The 24,814-nt window shown below is 32.3% G+C and overlaps 2 protein-coding genes across 6 annotated transcripts in view; both read left to right on the top strand.

Moving 5' to 3' along the window:
- The window catches only part of LOC106743797 (caspase-10-like), a 10,314-nt gene extending 757 nt beyond the window's left edge, over positions 1-9,557 (top strand). The window contains exons 3-7 of one of the 5 annotated variants that reach the window (XM_014617992.1): positions 10-368; positions 2,828-3,090; positions 5,871-6,189; positions 6,787-6,942; positions 7,012-9,557. In XM_014617992.1, coding sequence (XP_014473478.1) covers positions 10-368; positions 2,828-3,090; positions 5,871-6,189; positions 6,787-6,942; positions 7,012-7,232 — 1,318 coding nt within the window. In that variant the 3' untranslated portion in view covers positions 7,233-9,557. Of the gene's footprint in view, positions 1-9; positions 369-2,827; positions 3,091-3,261; positions 4,578-5,870; positions 6,190-6,786; positions 6,943-7,011 lie in introns of those variants that run through there. The other 4 variants (XM_014617993.1, XM_014617995.1, XM_014617994.1 and 1 more) reach the window with 4 other exon arrangements.
- Positions 9,558-9,893: 336 nt separating this feature from the next.
- LOC106743802 lies at positions 9,894-15,994 on the top strand. The gene is made up of 2 exons (XM_014618000.1): positions 9,894-10,501; positions 15,617-15,994. The coding sequence occupies exons 1-2, from the start codon at positions 10,375-10,377 to the stop codon at positions 15,958-15,960; spliced, it is 471 nt and encodes a 156-aa protein (XP_014473486.1). The 5' UTR covers positions 9,894-10,374; the 3' UTR covers positions 15,961-15,994.
- Positions 15,995-24,814: the final 8,820 nt, after the last annotated feature.

The following is a 24,814-nucleotide window of genomic DNA, read 5'->3' on the forward strand; positions in this document are numbered from 1 at the left end:
AGAAAGGACATATATAATTACAGATTATATAAAAAAAACACGGCATCCAACAGAAAATTGGAATGATAGAGTCTTAGAAGCATTATGTATTCTAAATAACCGAGAAGTAATAAAGAAACTTAGACTTCCATTCAATGATTTAGATGTACAATATTTTCCAAAGATTATGAAATGCTCAAAAAATATAAATATTATTGCAAAATGTTTATACATGATATGTGAGTCTTTGGATGAGACTGACCAAAAATTACTATTGGACAATGTTAAATCTGAAAGTTTTAATTATGAACCCCTGTTAGATAATATAAATTATCTTGAATTACATATGTTATATTGGATGCAAATTAAATATATTACGATCTCGCAAGGTACGTTTATAATTTATTTTTTAATTTTTGAAAAATAATAGGCTATATATACATATGAGAAATGTGAATATTTAAAATATAACCTTAGTATTTATGTATCAACAAAATCATATTAATTAAACACAACTTAATGAACACACCAACTAATAGTAACGTAATATCAATGTTATAGTTTTCCATTCAACAATATAAATGTAATATAACATGTGTGTTATGTAACAGTTGTGTTGTTGAGTGGCAACTTGTAATGTTACTGTTGGTGTTCACTGGGATATGTGTGTACAGGTGTGTACATACAGGATGAGTTACTTTAGAAACCTAAATATATGAGGAAAAAAGCAATATAGAATTAAATATTCGGGACAGGGAATATAGGGTTTGTATGTGGATATAATTTGACGATCTTTGTCATATAGTCAATAATTCAAGGTCATTTCAAAATGGACTTCGTTGCTTTGCATAGAATCATATAGTTTCTTTAACACACACAGGTCGATTACTGTTTATTCTACGTATAAAAGTGCTAGAATAAGATAGTCGAAGGGTGAATGCTTTTTGAGATATTTTGCTTTTCATTCTCATATTTTCCAGTTCATATGTTATACTAGAAAATATGAGAATAAAAAGCAAAATATCTCAAAAAGCATTCACCCTTCGACTATCTTATTCCAGCACTTTTATACGTAGAATAAACAGAAGTATCTTATAGAATATTAATTTTTCAATAACATCATCTTAGAATATTTTTACATAATAATTGAAACATCGATCACAGATATCAATCATTAAACATTTGTGCATCGATATATTTACAAAATGCAATGAATTTTTTAAGATTTTTCGGTTAAGATTTTCTATTTGCTAATAGCAATCGATTCCACTTCATGTCATTCTAACGCTTTTCATGACTATTCGATGCATTATATTTTTGCGCACTTTTTTTTTTTTAAGACGAAACTGCGCTCATTTTCTGATGCTGCCGATGCAGTCTCCATTTGGTGCGTGTCCAAGCTGCATCCGTGGTTTCTTTGGTTGAGAAGCATGGTGTGCGGACTTGTATTCAACACATGTGCATGATCTTTCTCCTTACATACTGTTGTGAGCGTATTTATTTGTAAACGCACGCATATGGGATATCGTACACACTTCGACTGAAATTTTTATTGCATAATAATGGTGAATGAATTCGCACAGGTAAAATAAAAAGATCGTAGCATGAAATGATGTGTCTTATATTATGTTAGAAAGGAGCCTGAAAGTGTTATAAAATTTATTTAGATATTTTTGACATCAAATCTTTTCTATTTATTTAATTAACATAAAATACATAATATAATATTTTTTTCGAAAATTCTATATAAAATGAGCAGGCCAATATGAACCGGAAAAAAAAACCGATCTTCGTATTTAAAGTGATTACGTAATAATGAATAGATTTGGAACGTTTTCTATCTCGTCGTTCGTCCATCTCTCCTCTCCAGCTAAGTTTAAGGAAGTCGTTATATCTCCGAGTTCTATAACTTCAAAGTTCATCTGCTGTTTAAAATATGAGTGTTTCAATGATTTGAAATTTCAGTGATTTTATAAAACGTTTTATTCATATAATACTACTTCCTCAATAACGCTAATATAAACCTCATTTTTCCATATCTTCCCAGTGATATTGATAATGATATATAGTAATATTCTTAAGAATACTGCTTCAAATTGATTAAAATTCATAATTTTAGTTGAAAAATCATTTTTTTAATTTTTTACTTATTTTGCGCTTATTCTGCCGATAATATCTCTTATTTTATTTAATATATTTCTGTATATAAAGAATTAAAAAGGAGAAAGTAAATTTTAATATTATGTAGAAATGCTCCTGAAAAAGACTGGCGTAGCCGTTTTCAGGTTTCTCTCTGGCATAATACAAAATATATATCATGTTATTCTGTTGCATCTGTTCTGATCGTTTTGTTTCACCTGTGCGAATTTGTTGTTATTGTATAATGGGAATGTCTCTCTATTTTTGCTGGGGGTGTGTGTGGTGCTTCACAAGTATATGTGTGTTTGCATATACAAGTACGTTCGTGGCAGTGTATGGAGAGAAGTATTGTGCACGTGTGTTGGGCGGAATGTTGGTCCATGCACGATATACCGTGCAGTGTTTCTCATCCAAAAACATTGTATGGTTCAGACACCAAGTAGAGAGTTGTCGGCAATGCCAGAGGGTGGGCGCGGCGAAATAGTTCCGTCTTAAAAATGTGCGCAGATAGCGTATCAAACAGTTGTGAAAGGCGGTATCAAGTGGAGCGCCGACGTAGCCACACTCGAGTTTCTCTCGGCGTATAATAATGTCACGAAAACGAATAAGTTACATTATATCTAATATAAATGATATAAGATTAAGTATATTTTATCATTAATAATTGTGTTAAATGTTATTATTAATTATTTACTTCATTTCATTTCAGATAAATGTAATATGAAAAAATTATTAAAACATTTAAGAAATTTTGAAAATTTAAAAACAATATGTATGGATTTGGAAAAATTTGAAAATCATCTACATGTAGTCGATACTCGTGAAATTCTTGGAATAAGTGACAAAAATTGCCTTGAGCAAATTTCTTTAGAAGAAACATCTGTAGAAAGGCGGTATTATATTAAAAAAAAAATACGACCTATTAATAGTGGACTGTGTATCATTATAAATCAGATGTATTTTGGTGAAGAGGTATCGATATTGATAACTTATTGAAATAATTATTCTATCGAATGGGCCCAATCATCGTGACTTTAATACGTGTTGTCAAGGACATCGTCCTGAGAAATTTTCAAAAAAAATTTCGGCCGTCGTTCATTATTAAAAACTTATTAACAAAAGAAGCTTGAAAAATATCATATTTATTCCTGTTACTGCATGATATAATTTTCTATGTATGACAAAATATTACATGTATTAAATGTTTAATTATTTCAACGGAATCTGTAATAGATAGCACAGGTCTCCTACGTCTCCACGTCCTGATATCCTAAGGATAGAAGGAAGGACTTGGTCGTTGAAGGTCGTTGAGATCGAATCCGTGCAGGAACACGAATATTTGCATATAAAGTGCGACACAGCTTACCGACAGTCAGGAAACTGCTTAAATTAAAATGAGAATATAATTTTGTTTACCATCGCCAGGTAATATATGACTGAAAAAATTGTTCTTTAAGTTATCCAAGGTTTGAATAACAAGCGTGGTTTGGCATGAGAAGCACAACTAAAATATCAAGCTCTCGATCTCTGTTCAAGCATTGAAGAAAAGTCTTACTAAGCAGCGAAATATTCAAAATGGAAACTATATCGCGGGCAACAATTGCAGAAGCACTCTCTTTCTCTCTCTCTCTCTCTGCCCCTCCACCGTGAAAGCGGTATCTCCTCACTGATGGAAGAATGACGGATGGGCAGAAACGGTTCTCCAGAACCGAGACGGCGAAGCAGATATGTTCTCTCGCTAAAGCAAAAAAAGAACTGATTGCCTCACGCTCATATTCCCCCTCCCCCCGTTTCTTCGCCAAACTTTGGAAAAGATTCGCTGTTACTCCAGGCTATGCTCGTAAAGAACCCCGATCCGAATGATGGAGGTCTTCATTTGCAATTTAACCTCAAGGTCGCAAAAATTTTTGAAACAAACTTTTAAGAAGCAACAGCTAGTTCCAATCGGAACCTTCATCGTGCACGAGAGTAGGATGGACTCGCTGTTTCTAGAAGAGCGATGTCGCTTCTCCTGTGAGGAGGTGGTTCTTCAAATGGAAAGACAAACGGTTCTCAAAAACCGGGACTGCGAACCAGGTATGTTCTTTCATTAGGGCAAAGAGAAAACATAACCGATAGACTCATCCGTATATTTTTCTTCGCATATCTGCCAGGCAACTCTGCCTCGGGGAGAAACTCGCCAAAGTTTGGGAGAAAATCTTTGTGAAACAACAGAGAGCCTTTAATGGAACCTCTATTGTGAACGATGGCAAAATAGACTTTCTGTTATCCCGAGAAGAGTGGCAATGTTGCTTCTAAATTGAAGAAATGTGAAGAAAGAAGTTAGTGATTTTCAAATTTGAGGCATCCAACCAGATATGTCATATTATATCTAGACCGAATTTTGAAGCAGAAGTTGAAATAGAGAACTGACTCTCTCCAGGCGTCGATTGAAGACATCCTCGACCTGAATGTCAAAAGTAATCTCCCCCAAGAAGTTGTCCTGAAATACATATCTCTCTCTCTCTCTCTGCTTCGTTCCTTTATTCTCCACCTCGGGACAAGCTTGCAAAAGCTTCAAAGAAATAGCGAAGAGTTCTGGGAGACGGATCCTCCATCACAGATGATGAAAGGATTAATTTATTGTTCCTCTGGAAAAGCAACCTATCCGGTGAAAATGCTTTTGATAAGTGAACAAATGATTCTAGGAAATCGAGACTTTAAACCAAGTATATTTTCTCTCCAAGACAAAGAGAGAACATAACCGATTTCTTTTTATCCCCATATTTTCCTCTTCGTTGCAAAAAAATTACGCCTCATTATTCAGGAAAATGACCTTAAAAAGAGATGAATACTAGATGAAATAGCAGGTCCAGGACCTTTTCTCAATGCATTGAAACGCCATATCAGAACTTTTAAAAGCAAAGTTTTCAGTAAAGTTTCTCCTCGAAGAGGAGATTCGCTTACTGACGAACTACCTTTCTCGCCTATAACATTCTAGTCAGACATTTATTAATCCTACCCTATCATTCGTGGGCAAGACTGCGATCAACTTCACGCTAGACGAATAGCTTTTCTTATCCAATTGTGTAAAATGAGTCGCGAACTTACCAAGGTAGGCTAGACGCCTATAGCCAAGATTACGCACAAATCAGTGCACCAGCATCCAGTCTAGTAGAACCGAAAGTCAAGATAATTAGAATTGGGTCCGTTCGACGGAACAATTGCCTTTATTAGAAATGATTCTGCTGGATTTAATTTCTTAAAACTCTCTATGCTTCAAAAACCTCAAATATCAGAGATGATGTTTGTTTTAAAACCTTGGTAACATATGTTGGTTTCATGTACGTTTTATAAACGCATAAAACGTTTCGTCATCGTTTGTAAAAACGATGTATCGAAAATGTTTCTTATACGGCATATGTTACTTGGCAAATGTTTCCGAATATCTTATACCTAGTAAGCAATTTGTAAGCAATCTGACGACAGATTAGCGATAGATCGAGCAGAATCTGACAGCAGATTGATGGCAGAAAACAAGCAGGATTCGTAGCATGTTCCATTTAAATATATTGAAACGACAGATCATGCTCGATTTCTGCCGTTAGTCTCTTATCAAAGATACTTTGTCATTAGATCTTGTTATTTTCTGCCAGCAAGCTGCTCATAGAATTTGCAGCAGACACAGTGCGCAAAATCTGCTTTTATAGGTTTGACTGTCTAAATACCTATAAATCGAAATACTTGTAAATCCTATATATTTTAATTTTCAGTGTGAAGCACGATTCGGAACAAATGCAGATTGTATTAGTTTATCTAAAACATTTCAAGCATTTGGATTCAAAATTTACCAGCTTGAAAATTTAAAGAAAACAGAAATGATAGATAAAATAAAGAATATTCCAAATGAACATGGCATTAGCTATGACTGTTTGTTTCTTTGCATTTTAAGTCATGGATATAAAGGAGGTATAATTACATCAGACGAAAAAGAAGTTTCATTAGAAATGATTGAAAGAACTCTTTGTTGCATGGAATTAAAGAATATTATAAAAATTGTTATTATCCAAGCGTGTCAAGGAAAAACATGTGGTAAGAAAGCAAAATTAAATTGCTATAATAGAATAATATATGTAAAAAGAATATTAGATGTACACATTAACTCGGTGCTTTTTTTTCATGAAATTCAAAGTTTATTTACAAAAAGTACAAGTTTAATGTTCGAAATAATTTCTATTATTTTCTTGATTGACTTTACTCCATCTATCTGAAAGCTGATGAATGCCCTCGCGGAAAAAACTTGACCCCTTGACTTGATTTGACTCAATAAAGTCATCAATGTTTTTTCAGACCTTGTCAACTGTTTTAAAATGCGTATCATCCGCCATGATGATGATCATCCAGATGATGTTAAAGCGATCAAAATAAATGGGTAATACGACGGAGCTAGATTTGGCGAATAAGCCGCATGAGAGAGAATTTCCCAGCCCAATATGTACGTGAGATCCTTTTACGATATGTTGTCACTTTCAAATCATTATAGGGTTGGAAAAAATTTAAATTTGAACCAATTACAAGACGTTAAATGCAAAGGCACCGAATTAATTTGTACACCTAATATGTATACACACACACAACACGCGCGCGCGCGCGTATGTATAACAATAAATATTGTCACTTTATTTTTAGGTAGCATATATATACAAAAGGACAGTAATTATTTAACAACGGATGGCATATGTGATCCTTCCATACCTGTATCAGAGGATATACGCCAGTTTGAAAATTTTTTTATGTTTATGTCAACAATACAAGGCTTTGTATCAATACGTCACAAAGAAGAAGGTAAACGTTTAACCGTATTGTTTGACCGTTTATATGTAAAATTTAATTTCTATCTTTTATTTTATATAGGCTCGTGGTTTATACAAGAAGTCTGCAAAATCTTTCAAACTTATGGAAGCCAGATAACATTCCTAGAATGTGTCCGAGAAATAATGACATCTATGCGAAAGAAACAAGGGACGATAGGAAAAAGTCAAGTTGCACAACTATCAGAAATACGTCAAGATCGTTTATATTCTGATTTTCAGTTAAAGAATATAGTTGAAAGAAAAGAAAAAGAATATGATTAAATCTGTTATTTTAAACTACTACTAGTATTTTGCAATTATTTTGTCGTACTGTTTATATTTCACAATCAACATATAATAATATAATAATGTTATGATGTACACAGATTTATGCTTTATTGATTTTAATTGATTTTAAACTACTACTAGTATTTTGCAATTATATTGTCGGATTATTTATATTTCATAATCAACATATAATAATATAATAATGTTATATTGTACGGAGATTTATGCTATTCATCTTATGATTTATAATTTATTTTTCTTATGATTTATAAATTTATAAATATACATAACGAAAATAAGAGAAAAAGAAAGGAGTAAAGAGAGAGAGAAAGAGAGAGAGTTTTATATAAGTGATACAAATGAAACAGAGTAATCCTTATTCTTTTCTTGAACTCGTATATACTACTTACAACAATTAAGGGAACATTTGATACTTCATCAAAAAATAGGTAAAATTTAGGTAGCTATAACTTTATCAAAAGTTATCGAAATATAATTATAAAAAAAGTTTTAAAGTCTCTATTTCTGAACAACCTATATTGTTTGAATTTATTTTAATTTTGATCATTTTTACTTATAAACTGCGAACTAGGCAAGTAGACAATTTTCTTATCACTTTAAGGAGTGTCACAAGCGCAAGAAAAAATCAAATTAAATAAAATTTTCGACTTTTCTGTTTTAAAAGTTAATGTTTTCTCTATAATTTACTTTCGAACGAAATTTTTCTACAATTTCTTGTTTCGAGTTAACAAGGGTAAAAAAATGGTCACTTTGAATTTAATTGCTTTTTACTCTTAAAAATCATCTTACCGAAATTTGGAAACTTAAATATTGGAAGTTGAAACTTTGCAATTATTAAATAGTATAATTTCCGATTTGTTCTTAAATATTTATGAATAAAAATAATACAAATAACAATATGTCATCCGTTGTTAGATAATTACTCTGCTTCTTTTATACACATATATGCTACTTAAAAATGACAATAACATATTGTTATATATATATGTGTGTGTGTAAATGTATTTAACAATACAAATAAGCGAAAATATCGTAAAAATTCGCAACTTTTCACCTTTTCAATCAAATCCATGAAATGATTATATTGAACATTATAATCCCAGTAGGCAAATTGACCGCAGACTGCGTGCAAATGATTGGTTGCAAATTTGATCAGAATGCCACATCAAACCATAACCATCTGTGTTCATGTTCAGCTCGTGTTTTGACGACAGAGCCTGTTAACAGACAATACGAACAGATTGGCAGCAAAAATTGCGCTGAGCCTGTCGCCAAACTGCCCGCAGTAAGATATGTTCGGTTTTTACCACCGTATCTGTCATCAGATCGCTACTCAGGCTCTGCTCGGTTTCTACTGCCAATCTGCTTGTATTGCCTGTCAACAGCCTGTCGCATTTCTGGCAGCAGTTGGGTAACATAATGTGGTACAGAACAGAACCTGTGTTAGATTCGTTACCTTTCTACCATTAAAAATTTTTAACAGGCTCTGCTCGAAATCTGTTAATACAAGTTTGGCTATTTAGGATGTAAGGTTATACTATAAGGTTAATGTATACCAGTAAACCAGTATAAGGTTATATTATAAGGTTAATGTATACCAGTAAACCAGTACCATTCTCATTAAAATGTATAAGACTGTAACCTCCCTATAATTTTATTATAATGTTCGATTCCGTGAGGGTGTGTGCGCACATGCTTATTCGCAGCAGCATGCATCCTACACGCTCAAGTATACACATACGCACGCACATACATACTCATACACGTACACAAGTATGCAAATCCGACCGAATAACCTCCACATAGTGCATACTGGGTAATGCAAATTCCGGCGATATTTTTTCTTCGCGAGAAGATACGATTTTTTTCTGTTCCATTCCTCTTCATTCATCGCCAGAACAAAATCTTAGAGAACTTTTGTAGCCCCTCTCCAATTCCTTCCGTCTCTTGTTCTTCAATAATCACTCTCAAATAAATCAATCTATTGAACTCGTTCTTTTTTGTTTACATGTCTACGTCTCGTGTCATGAAAAAGTCGTCAAATTCGAATCTGCAAGTCACCATCTATACTCCTAGTCCACCGAAGACTCGTGTAAGGACAGCATATTCATGAATTTGATGCTTTGAATGTCAGAATTGCATCGCTTTCATCTCTTGGTATATTTCAAGTGATATTCTTGATAAATTTTGTATTTAGTTTCGTAATGTAGCAATTTCAGGAACATCGTCGAATAACACCTCAATCATCGAAAAATGTCAAATCCCATGTAAATCGCCCCTTCTTTGATTTATTTTATGAAAAAAAAATCTTATGAACATATGTCCTAAAGTGTTTTATTTTCAAAATACAGGGTATCAAAATTGATAAAAAATCATGAAAACTTCAATAATCTAGAAAACGTTTAGGGATATTTTATGCAAATTTGATGTGCATACATACATTATATCGGGATATCTAGGGAGTCGAAGTTAGTAGTCTATTAATATATTATAGATGCCTGTAAATGCATCTGGATATATATAATTAAAAATCATAGTAAATCTAATGATAGAAATATTAAGATATATGTGCCAATCAAGATATTTGACATTGCGACGTTATCACGTTGCGCCTGATTTTTAAAACAAATATGGGACAAATGGATTTGAATGGAACAGTAAGTTTAAGTGAAATTGAACAAGATTCAATAAGGTACTGAAGAAGATTTTTGTTCGTTTATGTCGATCAAGTTTCACCGTGAAATCAGTACGATGCGACCATGGCACGAATACGGGTCAAGTAATTTTATATGTACTTATAGAATACATCCCTACTTATCCACCGTATGGATACACAACGCTCGCGTTTACACAACGAACATCTCGGGTACTACTCGAACTCCGATCGCGGACGATTCTTCCTTCGGTGACTGGTGGTTCAAGAGGTGAGAGACCACGACGTCTGGAGGGGATAAACAGGGACTCCGCCCGAAGACCGGCTATAAAATGCCACCACGGAAATCAGGCTCAACCAGTCTTAATCGATAAAAGAAGCTCTCTTCTTCTGCTTTTTATTTTTTTCTTCATTTTCCCGCAAACAAGGCTTTTGTGAATCTGCTTCCGCTGACACGAAATTATGGAGCATACGGTAAAATTTGTTTTACTGTTTACCGCCATTGTTTTCGTAGCTGTCGCTGATGAAAATGAAGAGCAAGAGCGACCTAAAACTTTTCGGAGACTGATACCAGCTGATGTACTTCGTGGTAAGTATACATGTTCATTTCCGCCTAGTGTTTTGTAATCAAGATTACCTTAGATTTAATTAAATTTTCATCTAAAATGAATTATTAAATCAAATAAATAACATTATCATGTATTTTTCGCTATGTTATGAGACATTCACTATTAAATTTCATATATTTGTCATATCGTGACGAACGTAGTAGTTCCTCTTTAATTTAAATAAACTTGCTTTCTTATTTTTAATGCATTATATAAATTCTATGTGATTTATTACAAGACAGTTGAAAAGTGCAATTTCTAATTAAAGGATTTATTTTCTATCTTCTTTAATTCGTATATTTAACACAAAAATTATGTATCACAAAGATAGAGTGTTTTTGTAATATAATTTTTATTTTTATATAATTAATTTATAAATATAGGAGCTTCGAAAATTTTCTAATTTTTTTTATTTTTCCTCATTCACACACAAAATATTGTCTGTTAACTATAAAGTTAACTATAAAATATGTATATTATAATTTGGCTTTATGTGATCCTAATTTAAAGCTTTTTAGAAACTAAAAGAGTGTATTAGCCTATCAAACCAATTTTACGAATTAGAAATTTATATTTATCATGCCGTTGAATATCTTTACTGAAAATAACTGATTTTTTAGAAGAAAATAATCTCTAAGTATTATCAGTATTATATAAAATCTTATACTTACAAAATTATAGTATATCCACAGTTGGTTTTTTTTTTTAACAAAAGCAAAAAATTTTCTTGTTTTTCTTTATGTGCTTTACTTTGTTTTAAATATAAATATATTTTTTAAGTTTAATCAACTTTTTCATAAGACATTAAATTTATTATCGAGTGTATTTCTGAAGTAATTAAATTTGTATTAAAAAATATAATAAAAATATATTCATTATAAAAATTGTTATCGGCACATGATTTTGTATCTGTTATCTAAATTACAAACACCATTTATTAATCTGCGTAATATTTACAAATATTTCTACTCTTTGAAAATTTGTTTTTGAAATTTTTACTTTTCGTAAACAGATATTTGCACTTATTTCCTCAAAACGTTGTTCGTAAAAATTAATTGAGAATATCTGCATTAAAATCTCGGAGAATTCGGGAGACTGTACAGTGAGCAGATAAGTGGGACGATTTTCGCTATTTTCAACCGGTCCATGGAAGATATGCAACTTTCTTATGATATTGTGTCACGCTCGTCGACCAACTTCGTTGGAAACTTGATGGCATACAGAACTGCTAGTTCCAGTGTTAAATGTGATCCAAAGAAATACCATTTATATTTGTATTAAATATTTTATTATTATCATCATTATTATATTATTATTATTTTATAAAATTCTTATATGAAAAAGAAACATAGAAATAACCCACACGATAAATAATTTTTAAAAAGACATTTGTGAATATTTAGTTATTTTATTAACACGTTCGGAAATATACATTATATATCACATATTAAAGTATACTTTTTCTCTATAATTGTAAGTGTTAATAAAATATTTGAAATATTTATAAATTATATTAAAAAAAGGAGAATATTTACGAAATTCCCAAATTTAAAAATTTTTTGGGAGACAAAAATATACGTAAAATTCTTTACTGTATATAATATATTATTGATAATATAATTGCAAAAATGAAGAAATTTTAGTTTATTTATCTTTAGACGTATTCCACTACTAATTATACACAAAATACTTACAATATGTGAAGGATATGAAGAGTTCAATAATGCAATATATTCTATATCGTATAATTACGTTCAATTCCTGATAGTAAAGTTATTGAAGATAGTCAGTAATTTAGTTGCTATAATATAATAATATAAATCGATGCTAAAAAAAATTATCTATAACTAAATATTTAGATAAGAAGAATTGAAAAAAACGCTCATATGTTTTTCATACGTTAGTGATCACTAGAAAATCATAATCGATCAATAGAAGCTTGTTTAACCAATAACTCAAAAACTTGTTTGTTATTTGCAAAATAATAAGGAACATTTTTGTGCAGACTACCCTAATCTACAAGTACGAACTGTTATTCTTAACAAGTTTAAAGTTTGAGGTTTAATATACTGATGACTGTCGCTAGGTAGAAGTTGTCATATACTTGTAAATTAGGCCACTCTGAACAAAAACCTTTATATTTTTTTACTATTTTGCAAATAAAACACACAAGTTTTTAAGTTATTAATTATAGAAGCCTCTATACATTGCTATTTCCAACAATTAATAACTCGAAATTTTGCATGTTATTTGCACAATGACTCGTCTCAATCTATTTGCACGAAGTTTGTCCCTTTGCTATAAGGCCCTATACAATATGCGTATGCATATTGATTTGTGCTTAGTTTTCACTTTAACTATTGATACAGACGACGATAGAATGAAATCATAATGAAATGCTTATATATAGTATTTAGGAAAGTCTAATGTTGATAATATAGTTGCTAAGACGTTAATTCCAAAGAATATTATTATTAATTGCTGCTGTAAAGTTCCGCAGAAAACACACATATGATTAATGTAATGATTACAATTTTATATAAGTCATAAGTTTATAAATTATAAAAAATAATACACGCATATTTCAAATATCATTATATATATCTTGTGATAGTTTCTTTCATATTGACCTTGTGATATTTTTTGCTGCTTGATAATTATATGCATTCGTCTCCTTAGTATTCGTCCATGCATGAATTGACCTTGGTACGTGAGACTATAGACGTCCTTTTTCTTGGTTTATCTATTGTCCATTAATGTGCGAAGTGCCTTATTTACAGACCGTGTATTTATAATTCGCAAGAATATCTTATGCATAGAAGGACAAAAATAGTGAATAACGTTACTTGGAACGTCAAGAATACCGCGTGAAAGTCTCGTGCAGTAACTAACACTTTATGATCTTCTTGTGACCCATTTACTGTTTTTCTCTTTTGCTGAATATCACTTTCTGCTTTGACGGTTTATAGGACGAAACGTTTCTCTTTCAACGTAAAGATATCATTAATTTCAGAAAATATCGATATAAAACTTATTAATTTTCAAGAAGAATATTTCAATAATAACATGTAACCGAAAACATATCTCAAATTAGAAAGGTAAAAAGTTTAATAATTTTAAGGCGTATGTCAGAGAAATATAAATAAATTTTCAGTAAAAATATCTTTTACATAAGTAAAATATATAAATCTGTTTCTTTTAAATTCTAAATATTAAATTTACTTAGAGATAAGAAAAAATTATAATTTAAAGAGTAATTCATGTGCTAATTAATATCATTGCATGATAGTTTTATCATCAAGTATTACGTTGAGGTAACATTTCTTCAATATGTATATATATATCGAGATAAGTTTTTAAAAAATTTTTGTTCTCTAGATCAATGAAGAATTAAACTCATCCAAAAATTGTTCTCTAAAACTCAATTTGTTTAGATTATGTAAACTTTTCATGAAAATTATGAAGTAAAAAATATCTTTTATTATATTTTAAAATTTACATGTAATATAAAATGCACATAAAATGTTCTGAAAATATAAACGTATTTCCTTATATATAATTATATTTTCGCTAAAATTTATTTACAACAAGAATATAAAGTATTTTACATTATTAATCTCTCTCACTCACACACTCTCTCTCTCTCTCTCTCTCTTTCTCTCTCTCTCAGAATATTTATATAAGACCTCACACATAACTGATGAAAATTGAATTTCGATGAAATTGACTGAAAACTTGATATAGTTCTTATTGCGCAGATAAAAAGTTTCAATGGACACAACCCTCAATAATCATTTAACTTGTACGAGGCATTAATCGCCATAGAAAATCGCTAATATTGCAATTTTTTTATTTCAATTGAGTAAGATGTATTCCCACTTCATTCCAAATATATATTTTCATTTGTGTGCTTTAAAGTAAAAAGTTTAAAAAATAACATTGAGTTGAGTCCCATGACCTGTCTTTTTCAATGTAAGTTAAGTCGTAATAAAGGTTTTTATATCGATAAACTTAGGATCTAATAAGCAATAAATATGAAATCAATCTTTTGAAATATAAATTTTATAAACATTTTGGTATAATATTAGGTGTAAAAATGAATTCCTTGCTTTTTTTGCAAAATTCAAAATTTATTTATAAAAGTATACAAAAAAGACTTTAATCAATAAAATAGTCTCCATCATTTTTGATGACTTTGAGTCACCTATTGGACAATTGACGAATCCTATTACGATAGAACTGCGGTTTGGTTAGCCGGGGTGTTCTCCGTCATCTTCTTTGCATTCTCCTAATCGTAGACTTAAAATGTTTCCGTGAATGCTGTGTGAGTCATCAAGCAACCTCGAAGGGCTGATGTAACTTAGTCGTTAATTCAACAGTCGTTGACGCCCATCGTGATGACGTGGCCAGGCGTTTGTCGACGACCAAAGTGTTCGTTGCCGAGTTGCGTAAAAGCGGCAACTACCAATCCGATGTATGACAGTGAAAGTGTTTCTCCTTGAAGTTTCTAGCACGATCACTGTGCCGATGATGACGACGTCTCCGTTGTTGTAGATGGACATCAAGACTGTCGTTTACAATATAGTTAACCCCATAGTGCTGTCATCCGTTACCCGTTTGTCGTCATACAATTTCGTATTGAGAAAAGTGAAATTGCATCTATCGTTATTATTGAGCGTGGTATTGCGGATTGTTGAAAAACTTCTTACGGAAAAAAGAAGATGTGCCAAGCAATATAAAATATTCAAACATTTCTATAAAATAGCCATTTTAACATAATTTTGATAATGAGTCGCCCTCTCATATCCCGCATTGTTTTCGAATTATTTATCCGTTTATCTCTTCCTGTAAGACTCATTTTGTATATGCAGGAAATCTGGAAAATTGTGAAATATTTTTACTAGAGATTCAATGCTATTTCACTTATTTTCGCGTCGAAAGTTTCCCACTCGACGTTTGTGATAGAGCACGTTTGTCTTATGTATTTTAACGTTATCGACATTTCTAGTTTCATAATAAGTGAAGACGTTCTCCTGAATTGAAATTTAACAGCCATGCCGGATATAACTTCAAGTGAATCTCTCTGTACATTGCAGATTTCCCTGGTATGTGTTTTGCATCAACGAAGTGTGCAACGATTGAGCCAACGAAGACATGGGAACTATCACCTTTTTGTGGCCGTTCCACCTGTGTGCCAGCCGATGACAACTCTGGTCGTTTGTTCGAATTAGTGGAAGACTGCGGCCCTCTGCCTAAAGCCAACCCTAAGTGCAAACTCTCCGATAAAACCAATAAGACCGCTAGTTTCCCCGACTGCTGTCCGATTTTTGAGTGTGAAGATGGAGCTAAACTGGAATATCCAGAAATTCCAACTTTGCCACCACCAACGGAAGTAGAAACAGAGAAAGCATCAGAAACTGTTGCAGCACCAAAAGCCTAAAGCTCAAAAATAAAATCACCAGAAGGGAAAGTTACGATGTAGCTATTACATTAATAGGAATTAATTGATTTTAATCGTGAAAAAAAAACGTTAAATTGATCAATGCGCAAAATAACAATCATATAAATGAGAAATCCAACAAATGCATATTTATATACTGAATTTTATGAAAACAACTTTTTAATAGAGAAATTTAATTTTAATAGAGATTTATCGTGCGACATAAAAATTATATAGTAGATATGCCTAGCGTAAAGCAATGTATAGCCGTGTGTACGTATATATGAAAGATATATAAAACAATTTAAAAGGTATATTTAACCATTCATACGATAATAAAGTTGCTTACGCTAATATTTCTTAAAGGATATTAAATAAATAATATACTGAACCATCTTATTTATGTTCGAGGAGAAGAAGTGTACAAAAACTTTCTATAAAGAAATTGTTTTATTCTGAAAGAAATATTGTAGTATGCAAATTTTATAAATCGAATATCAACATCGCAAATATTCGTGCTGATTTGAGTCATTAGTTAAAAATTGGAAATTGCCAGATTCTGGTTGAAGGTAGGCTTCATATATGCTATGCCATTCCCCAGAGATTGAAAGTTGCTAAAAAAGTTTTTGACCAGGGACATTCATTTCTAAATAATTATGCTTCATGATTGTTGTTGAAAAAGGAAGCAACGATATATCAAAGAACCTAGATAAATAGCACATAAAATATTCTATGAACAATTTGATGAAATACTCTTAATTTTTATGTGCTTTTAGCATATTCTATGAATGTACAAATATTTGCAACAAGAAATATTCATAAAACATTCGTAGAATATTCCTGTGCTATCTGGAAAGCTGTGATTCTTTAATAGTTTGATGCTTTATGTCATCAATAAGGATGGTTGTCTACTTATATATTTTCATATTCAACAGGAAAGTGATAAGATTCAGTCCAAGTTGGCGGCTTTGTGTTGAAAAATGTAGTAAGTAGTCATCTTACATTAGATTGAATCATATCAATCATTTTGTATCGATTATACGTAATATGTGAACAAATAACCCTCCTTACTGATAAAAATAAAACGTCAAGCTACTAGTTACAATTTTTTGATATATCGTTATTGTTTGTCTTCGAATAACCAACAATCACGACGTATAACTACATATAAATACGCCTGGTCGAAAATTTAGTAATTCTCGATGTAGACAACAGTTAAGTATATATGAATCTTGGCTATACATATGATGTTGCGCTAGATTTGTCTGGTGATGGCCTAATTCTCTCCTAATTAATTACCACTCGATTGTGAATTATTTAATACGATTGTGCAATGTTTATTCGCTGATTATGACGAAGGTTATTGTAATATAATAAAGTGCATAAATAAAATCCGTTTTGAGTGTTAAATGGTGTAGATGAATGCGCCATTTTTACGCGCTTTCGACGCGTGTATCTATCTCTACAGAATTAACATTGAGCGATCGAATGTATCTTTATTACAACGATCGATGCCAGCCACACAATAATGCTATGTGTATCTTTCGCACGCGTTATATTAAATGTCGTGATAACAATTGGTGCCTCACATGAAATAAACGCGCAAACAATATTTAAGCAGTGAGATCGACTACTTGAATATAATAAATTTATGGCAAATGCTGCTTATATTGTGTTATATCCGAAAGATGTCTTTGTTCGGCGGTCCGGAAGTGCGCACGTATGTTAATTTAATTTCTGTATCAATCAATGGCATTGTGAAAATCGTCTTATTAGACGCCTAGATTCATTACTGTGTGTATATACGTGTGTGCGTGTGTATGGAGGAGAGGGAGAGAAATTGTTGCAACCGGTATTGATCATTGAAATAAAGACTGACGCCCATAATTTATGGACGCTAGTCCATAATCCAGAAAGCAATAGATGTACTAGAAATTTACAGACGATTCACATACGCTCAAAACGAAACTTATTTTTGCATCTTACAACGTTTTAGACTGAAACAAGTTTAGATCACCTCGGAAATAGTTAATGACCCTATAAATTCTATAATAAACTGAATAAATCTTGTAACGTCATTAATCGCTCCCGAAGTGATGGAAATCTATTTTCAGTCGAATATGATATCGGTGTACTAGCGCTCAACGTGACTGAATCCCGCCACCTAAAATAATTTAAACTAATCTTATATAAATTCAGACTTTGTCTTTTATGCTATTTTCTTGCCAGTAACGAGCACGATAAAAGCTTCTCATTGCACTTATTTATTTTATGTTTTATATTGCAATATTTTCATAATCTTTTGAATCATCAAAATATAAATATAAATAAAAATATAAATTCGCTCATTTATTAAATTAATCCATATTCTATAGCTAATACGTCCTTAAATATACAGAATGTAAATGAATATTGTTATAAATTTTTAGGGAACGTAAGCGAGTCATAGTTGATCAACTTTTTATAATTAGGTGTGCAAATTCATTCAGTGCCTTTAGTTTTATCCATTTCAAATAAGCATTTTAAATCTAATTATTCTTCTGTTGTGGTTTTAAAGATCAGCCATCTATGTTTACAAAACACCACATAATATCGCGTATCAATATTATTTCGGAAAATAGTAGTGAATAATATAGCTGTCGATAAAAAGTGCATTTTCGGAATTGCATTTTTTGCATTTGAAAAAATGCTGCTGAAGTTACAAAACTGATTTATTTGACTCTTAGCAAAAGCGCAATAAATTATACAACTTATGAAAAAAGATATCGAAGGTTTCGAAAAGATTTTTCCTAGATAGTCGGTTCAGTGATAACGCTCGAATTCACATGGTGAAAGGAATAAAATACTATACATTGGGTCAACAAGCCGTGATAAGACGAAACAAACGCTTCAATGGTGCCCAAATATACCCAAAATTGCATATGTGACGCATAAAAGAGAAATTTTTTCCATACTTATAGTGCGAAAACATATCCGGATATGAGTATGTATAATAAGAAATTAATTAATTATGCGGCCGGCTTAAGTACTTTAAAAGTTTATAACGGACATTTATTCATATAAAATCAATGACGAAAGGTTAAAAAAGAAAAATAGTAAAATTAATATCTAATATTATAAAAAGATAATTTAAAATAAATATAAATTCCATTATCTGAAAAGATTTATTTGGAAATAAAAGAAATATTAAAAAGAAAAATAAACATTATAATGTTTTGTAAAGATCTACTATATATATATATNGGTTAATAAATGAAGGCAGATAAAAGTATTTAATGAATATTAGCATAGATGTGGAATTTCAAGAAATAAAAAAAGAAATAAACTTATATTGAAGATAAAAAAATATGTACGAATTATGCCAATGCACGTTATTTCTCCTGAATTATTCAACTCCTTAAGTGCGGAATGGTCGGAAGGTTCAGATACTTTACAACATCTTTTAATGATGTTAAAACTGTAATGACATACCTTTTAGCTGTCAATTGAAGCCTTCTGCAACATAAGACAAATCTTTCCCTAGCAGAACATAATATACGTATCGAAAATATATGTACTTATATGCTATTAAATTAATATGAATTTAATTCATGTTGTATATTTTTCTCTCGTTCGTCCCGTTTCCTTTTGAACATTCTTAGAGTAAAAATTAAATAATAAAAAGTGATACGATTACGATGTTGTTAAAATTAAGCCATTATTTCTTCCTTATCGTTTGTAAAAGTATACGTGATGTAACCATGTATGAAATATATATAATGTTTGGTTTTCTGATGATTTTGAACGCAGTGGCAAAAAATTCTTTGTTGAATCAGTACAATGTCGAGATGTTAATACTATCGAGGAAATTATGCAACGTCGTATAAGAATAAGATCGATTATTATAAGTGATTATTGAAAAGTTTACAATAACTAAGCAATTTAGTAGAACAATCTCACAATCAATTAATGTACCACAGTATACTTACCGGTAAATATACTGAATAGGAGACTCAATGACTTATATTATAGAGGATCGCTTTCGTGAAGTAACCTTAGGAAAGTTCTATAGTCGCTCATTGTTTGTTAAAATGAAAGAAATTTAAATTGTTTTAGTTATTGATGCTTAAATCTTTTTCCAACGTATTGTTTGAATCTTTTGCCTTATTAAATTAAGAAGTCTATTTTATACTAAAATAACAGGTGCTGAAAAAATCAGATCATTACGCAAGGTTTAGAAATTGAACTTTAGAATTATTCCGTCTTCATGAGTGTCGCTTTCTTCTCATCGGTGCTCCAATTGTCAACTTGCCTCGAAAGACTTGGGAGTTCTTAAAGATTTTCTTATTGCAAAAGAAGTTCCACATCGCAATTTCTTGCACACACAACACATACATTCTCTCGCTCACTACCAAAAAGTGCCTGCGGAACGCACGACCTTTCGATAGTATCGGTAACCCCTTCTTCCGCATTTCTTTCTCCTTCTCTTTTCTCCGCATGGCAGTCGATTGTCTTCCTCGATTGTCCGTCTTCCGCCTTTTACGCCTTTCGGCATTGGTCCTCCCAGTTGCTCTTATTCGGAGGTTTCCCAGAGCCTCGTCGGTATCCGTGACATGGTTCCGCTCGAAAATCTGCAAATGATGAGAGTCTCGGCGTTTCCTTGACGAGTTATCGATAGTGAGAATGTATCGTAAAGGGCAATCACCTGATATTCTCGCAGTATCCTCAATATCGGCGCTTTTCCGCTATTTTGGATGGGCCTTCTTGCTTCTCCCTGGTCTTCTTGCCGTCAGGTGAAGCGTAAGCAATACAATTTCGAAGCGCAAGAGCCACCACTAGAGGGCCCGCGCACGAAAGGTGCGTGGTCCCTGCTACCTAAATAAATTTCGCACAAGCAAAAAATTATATTTAATCGCGCGATCGCAGGGCCTTTAACGCGATAACGCCTTCTCTTATAGGCGCCATATTAAAAGCTGCCACATCACATCATGTAACAAAAGATATACAGATCAATTTCTTGTTAACAATGAAAAAGAAAGTGCAATTATGATTAGCTGTTTGGAAATGTTTAAAAGGAAATATAAAAGAATATAAATGTTCATATGTTTATTCACAATATGTTACACAATAATCTGTGCATATAGATTTAAAATAAAAGTTGTAAAAATCAAGTTTCGAACCTGCAGCATTTTTGTCGTAGTACGAGAGTGACTTGAAAAGTAATTTGGTCTGGACACTTACAGAGAATATGTGCAACAACTGTATATGTGGTGATAAATTTCCCTTTCTTGTAATAACCTACGCGAAATTTCAAGTCATTCTGCCATTAATTCTTTGTTTGTCTGAATTGTTTCAATATAAGCGTTTCGGACGATAGTACAAAATGAATAAAATTGGATTTCGAAATGTGATTCAATTCTTATTTTTAGAAGAGAAAACGACGAAAGAAATCTATGAAAGGATTTATCCTGCGTTGGATGACTCATGCTCTTCCTATGAAACCGTTCGACTTTGAGTAAACGAATTCAAGCGTGGTCCATACAATATGGTTTTTGTCCGAATGAAAGTGCACGAGATAGCAGAGGCCAACTTTGAGCGTCTTAACTGAGCGAATTCATTTCATCTTGCATAATGTAATGAATATGAAAAAACTTTCCGCAAAATGAATTTTGTTCACTGTCAAACAAAAGCAAGTTTGAATGCGAACATCATCAGCCGACTGACTTTCAAGAGATGTTTAAGAAGAATACAATGGATTTCATACGGCGTTTTGTAACCATGGATGAAACTTGGATTCATCATTACACACCTGTAAGTCAAAAACGCAATCGAAACAGTAAACTGAACGAGATGAACGATGATTTGGAAAAAGGTGAAAACCACCGTTCACCATCAGCTGAAAAGGTATTAATGACATTAATGACATTAATTTTTTGGGATGCAAAAGTAATTATCACGATCGATTATTTTGAGAAGGGTAAAATCGTTACGTTACTGGCAAATACTATAGAACACTTTTGGAGAAGTTAAAAGCAGCGATTGCGGAAAAATGTCCCAGAATGGCCGAGAGAAAAAGGTGGAATTATTTCACCATGACAATGCGCCGGTGCATTCAAACCGGTTGCCGTTTAGCAAAAATTGACCGAATTGAAGTTTAACATTCTTCCGCATCCACCGTATTCGCCTGATTTAGCTCCCTCAGATTTCCATCTGTTTTCCCAAAACTCAAAATTTTCTAGCTAGAAAAAGATTTGGGTGGGAATGAAGAGGCCGTAAACTTACTATTTTAAGGACCTCGAAGAAATCCACTTCCGGGAGGAAATCGGAAACCTAGAGAAACCAGGTTGGAGGAAGTGCGTTGAACTTCGAGGAGATTATGTTAAAAAAATAAAGTACCCTATGAAATTAAAACCTTTATATCAAACTAAGTTACTCTTCAAACTACCCTCGTAGACAAGTACCTTATGCATTCTGCTATGCCGCTGAACTCGAAAGATGTCGAAAACTCGCGGTATATAAACTATGGTATATAAACTACACATAAAACTTTCAACTCAATTTTCTCGTGAATACTTGAAAGTTGCATTAAATAACTTTACCATGCATTATAGTGGGAATATAGCATTATAACATATTTCAAGTTCGGCGAAATTCTAGAGGACAATCTCTGGTGGTCCCCTTATTAGTGTTCTTTAATAAACTACGATTTGCATAGTTTAAGTGCGATATGTTAGAAAAAGATAGATATTCCCAACTTATACCTCTTTCTCTCTCTTTCGGATTACGTGGTCTGAGATCAATTGCCGCGTTCATTCTAGATTGAGTAGAATTCAGTGGCAGACACAATATATACAAGTTTGTATATTATATCTAAGGCTAGATGTTTATTATAGTACAGATATCTATGACTCTTACGATAATTTGTGTGCGAAAGCTACAGACATCTATGTAACAAATAGATTTCTAATTCAAGCGAAATGCATGTCCGTAGAACATATGAAATCTCGCGCACAGTCATCTGTGCAGTATAACAATCACTTTCGGATTAGTTGAATATTATATATATATATATATATATGTGTGTGTGTCTATAGGCACATGTATCAGGAATAATAGAACGTTCTTTTGTTTTAACAAAATTCAATCTTTATTTGAAAATAAATAAAAAGAACTCAATCGAAATATTCCCTGTTATTATCGATGATCTGCCATTTTCTGCGGGCAATTTGCGAATTCCCAGGTAATAAAAGCTTACCAGGTTTTGCTAAGCGATAAAGTCATTATTGATGCTTCATCGGACTTCTGAAGTGTATAAATGATATTGCATCGTCCGGAATAGATGGAAAGGATCATATCTAGTGAATACGCATGCGGAAGAAATAACACAACGCGAAGATGATCTGCTTTGTTGCTTCAGAAGCATGCGAGCCATGTGTTTTTACACAGCAGAGTAACTATACTAAGCTTTCTTGCCTAGTAAATAACCTCTTTTCCTCCAAAGTTTCGCTCAAATTGATGAGTTGCTGCGGTCCGCCGTGACTGTTTCAACAGCACGCCTTCCCAGTCCCATAGAACAAAATCTTCTTAGTGTGAGAAAATTGGGCTTTTCAATGGATGTCGTCCAGAGTTAGCCAAGTTCTACTTATGATTTTTTGCGCTTGGGGTTGTTACATAGGATCTATTTTTCATTACCCGTGATTATTTAGTGGTAAAAACATCCTTCTTTCAAACCAAATTAGCAAAGACAGTATGCGGTATCGTACCGGTGCATTTTGTTCTCTTCAATCAATTTATCTCGGCATCTATTTTCCTCCTTTCCTTCTTTCTCATTTAACACAAATGAAAATGGTTTTTCGACTGACTGTTCCGCAAATTCTTTTTGCGCTGCATGATTTGATTTGATAATGTCTGCAGCTCGTCCGATTCAAATTTGACAGTTTATGGTTTGTCTTTTAGATAAAAATCTCCGTAGCGAAATTTTCTATGCCAATTTTTACATATTGCGTGACTTACAGCATTATTATCATATGCAATACAAATCAATTTCGGCGGCAAATGTTTTTTTTCTTTTTTTAAAATAAAGTGCTAAATAAGTGGAATACGCTCTTTGATTATCATGAACAATATTGACATTTGAGATACGTCGCTTGCTCCACCATTGACGTTTTACAATCATTAATGTCAACAATTCAAAATCGCAAAAGGACGGGAAAATATTTTGATTTAAAATTTTGGTACAAAATTTAAAGGTAAAAACTTTCTACTAGTAATAAAGATACATGTGTATGCAGACACATATAGATATTACATTTAACCAATAAGATATACATATCTCCTACTTTAAACATGTGGTAATATACAGTTTCTTAGTGTTCACTTTTCTATTTGGGAACAAAGCAGATTTAGCAGTCTAGTTATTATATAGATGTCTGTGGCGAAAGCTCTGAGAGCTGAGCTCCACGTGGGAGGTACCCCATAGCACGGGGCACATAACGCGACAATGATGAGAGGTCGTGAGACAAATCTCTCTGACTAAAACCTCTCTATACGCATGTTAGCTATATCACAGTCTATGTCACCAACCTCGACAGACTTGTGCATTAATGCAATACAATTATATTACGCAATTAAGATATTGACGATCTTTTATCGTTATTTAATTATTTGAAAATCATTGAATGTTTGTGTAAACAGTAAAGCATAGATTAAATATTTTTCGATCTCCAGCCTACCTACAAAAGTGAAAACCTATAAAAGCCAAATCAATAATTAATATACCTCGTGTGACTCGTCTATTAGTGATGCAACTACTCTTTCGTTATGCCAGAGATTGGCTGAAAGGCAATCGTACAATACAGGTTCCTAAGCGGTATCA

This window comes from Dinoponera quadriceps, unplaced genomic scaffold, assembly GCF_001313825.1.
Source record: "Dinoponera quadriceps isolate SergipeBrazil2010 unplaced genomic scaffold, ASM131382v1 scaffold1249, whole genome shotgun sequence".
Classification (NCBI taxonomy): Eukaryota; Metazoa; Arthropoda; class Insecta; order Hymenoptera; family Formicidae; genus Dinoponera; species Dinoponera quadriceps.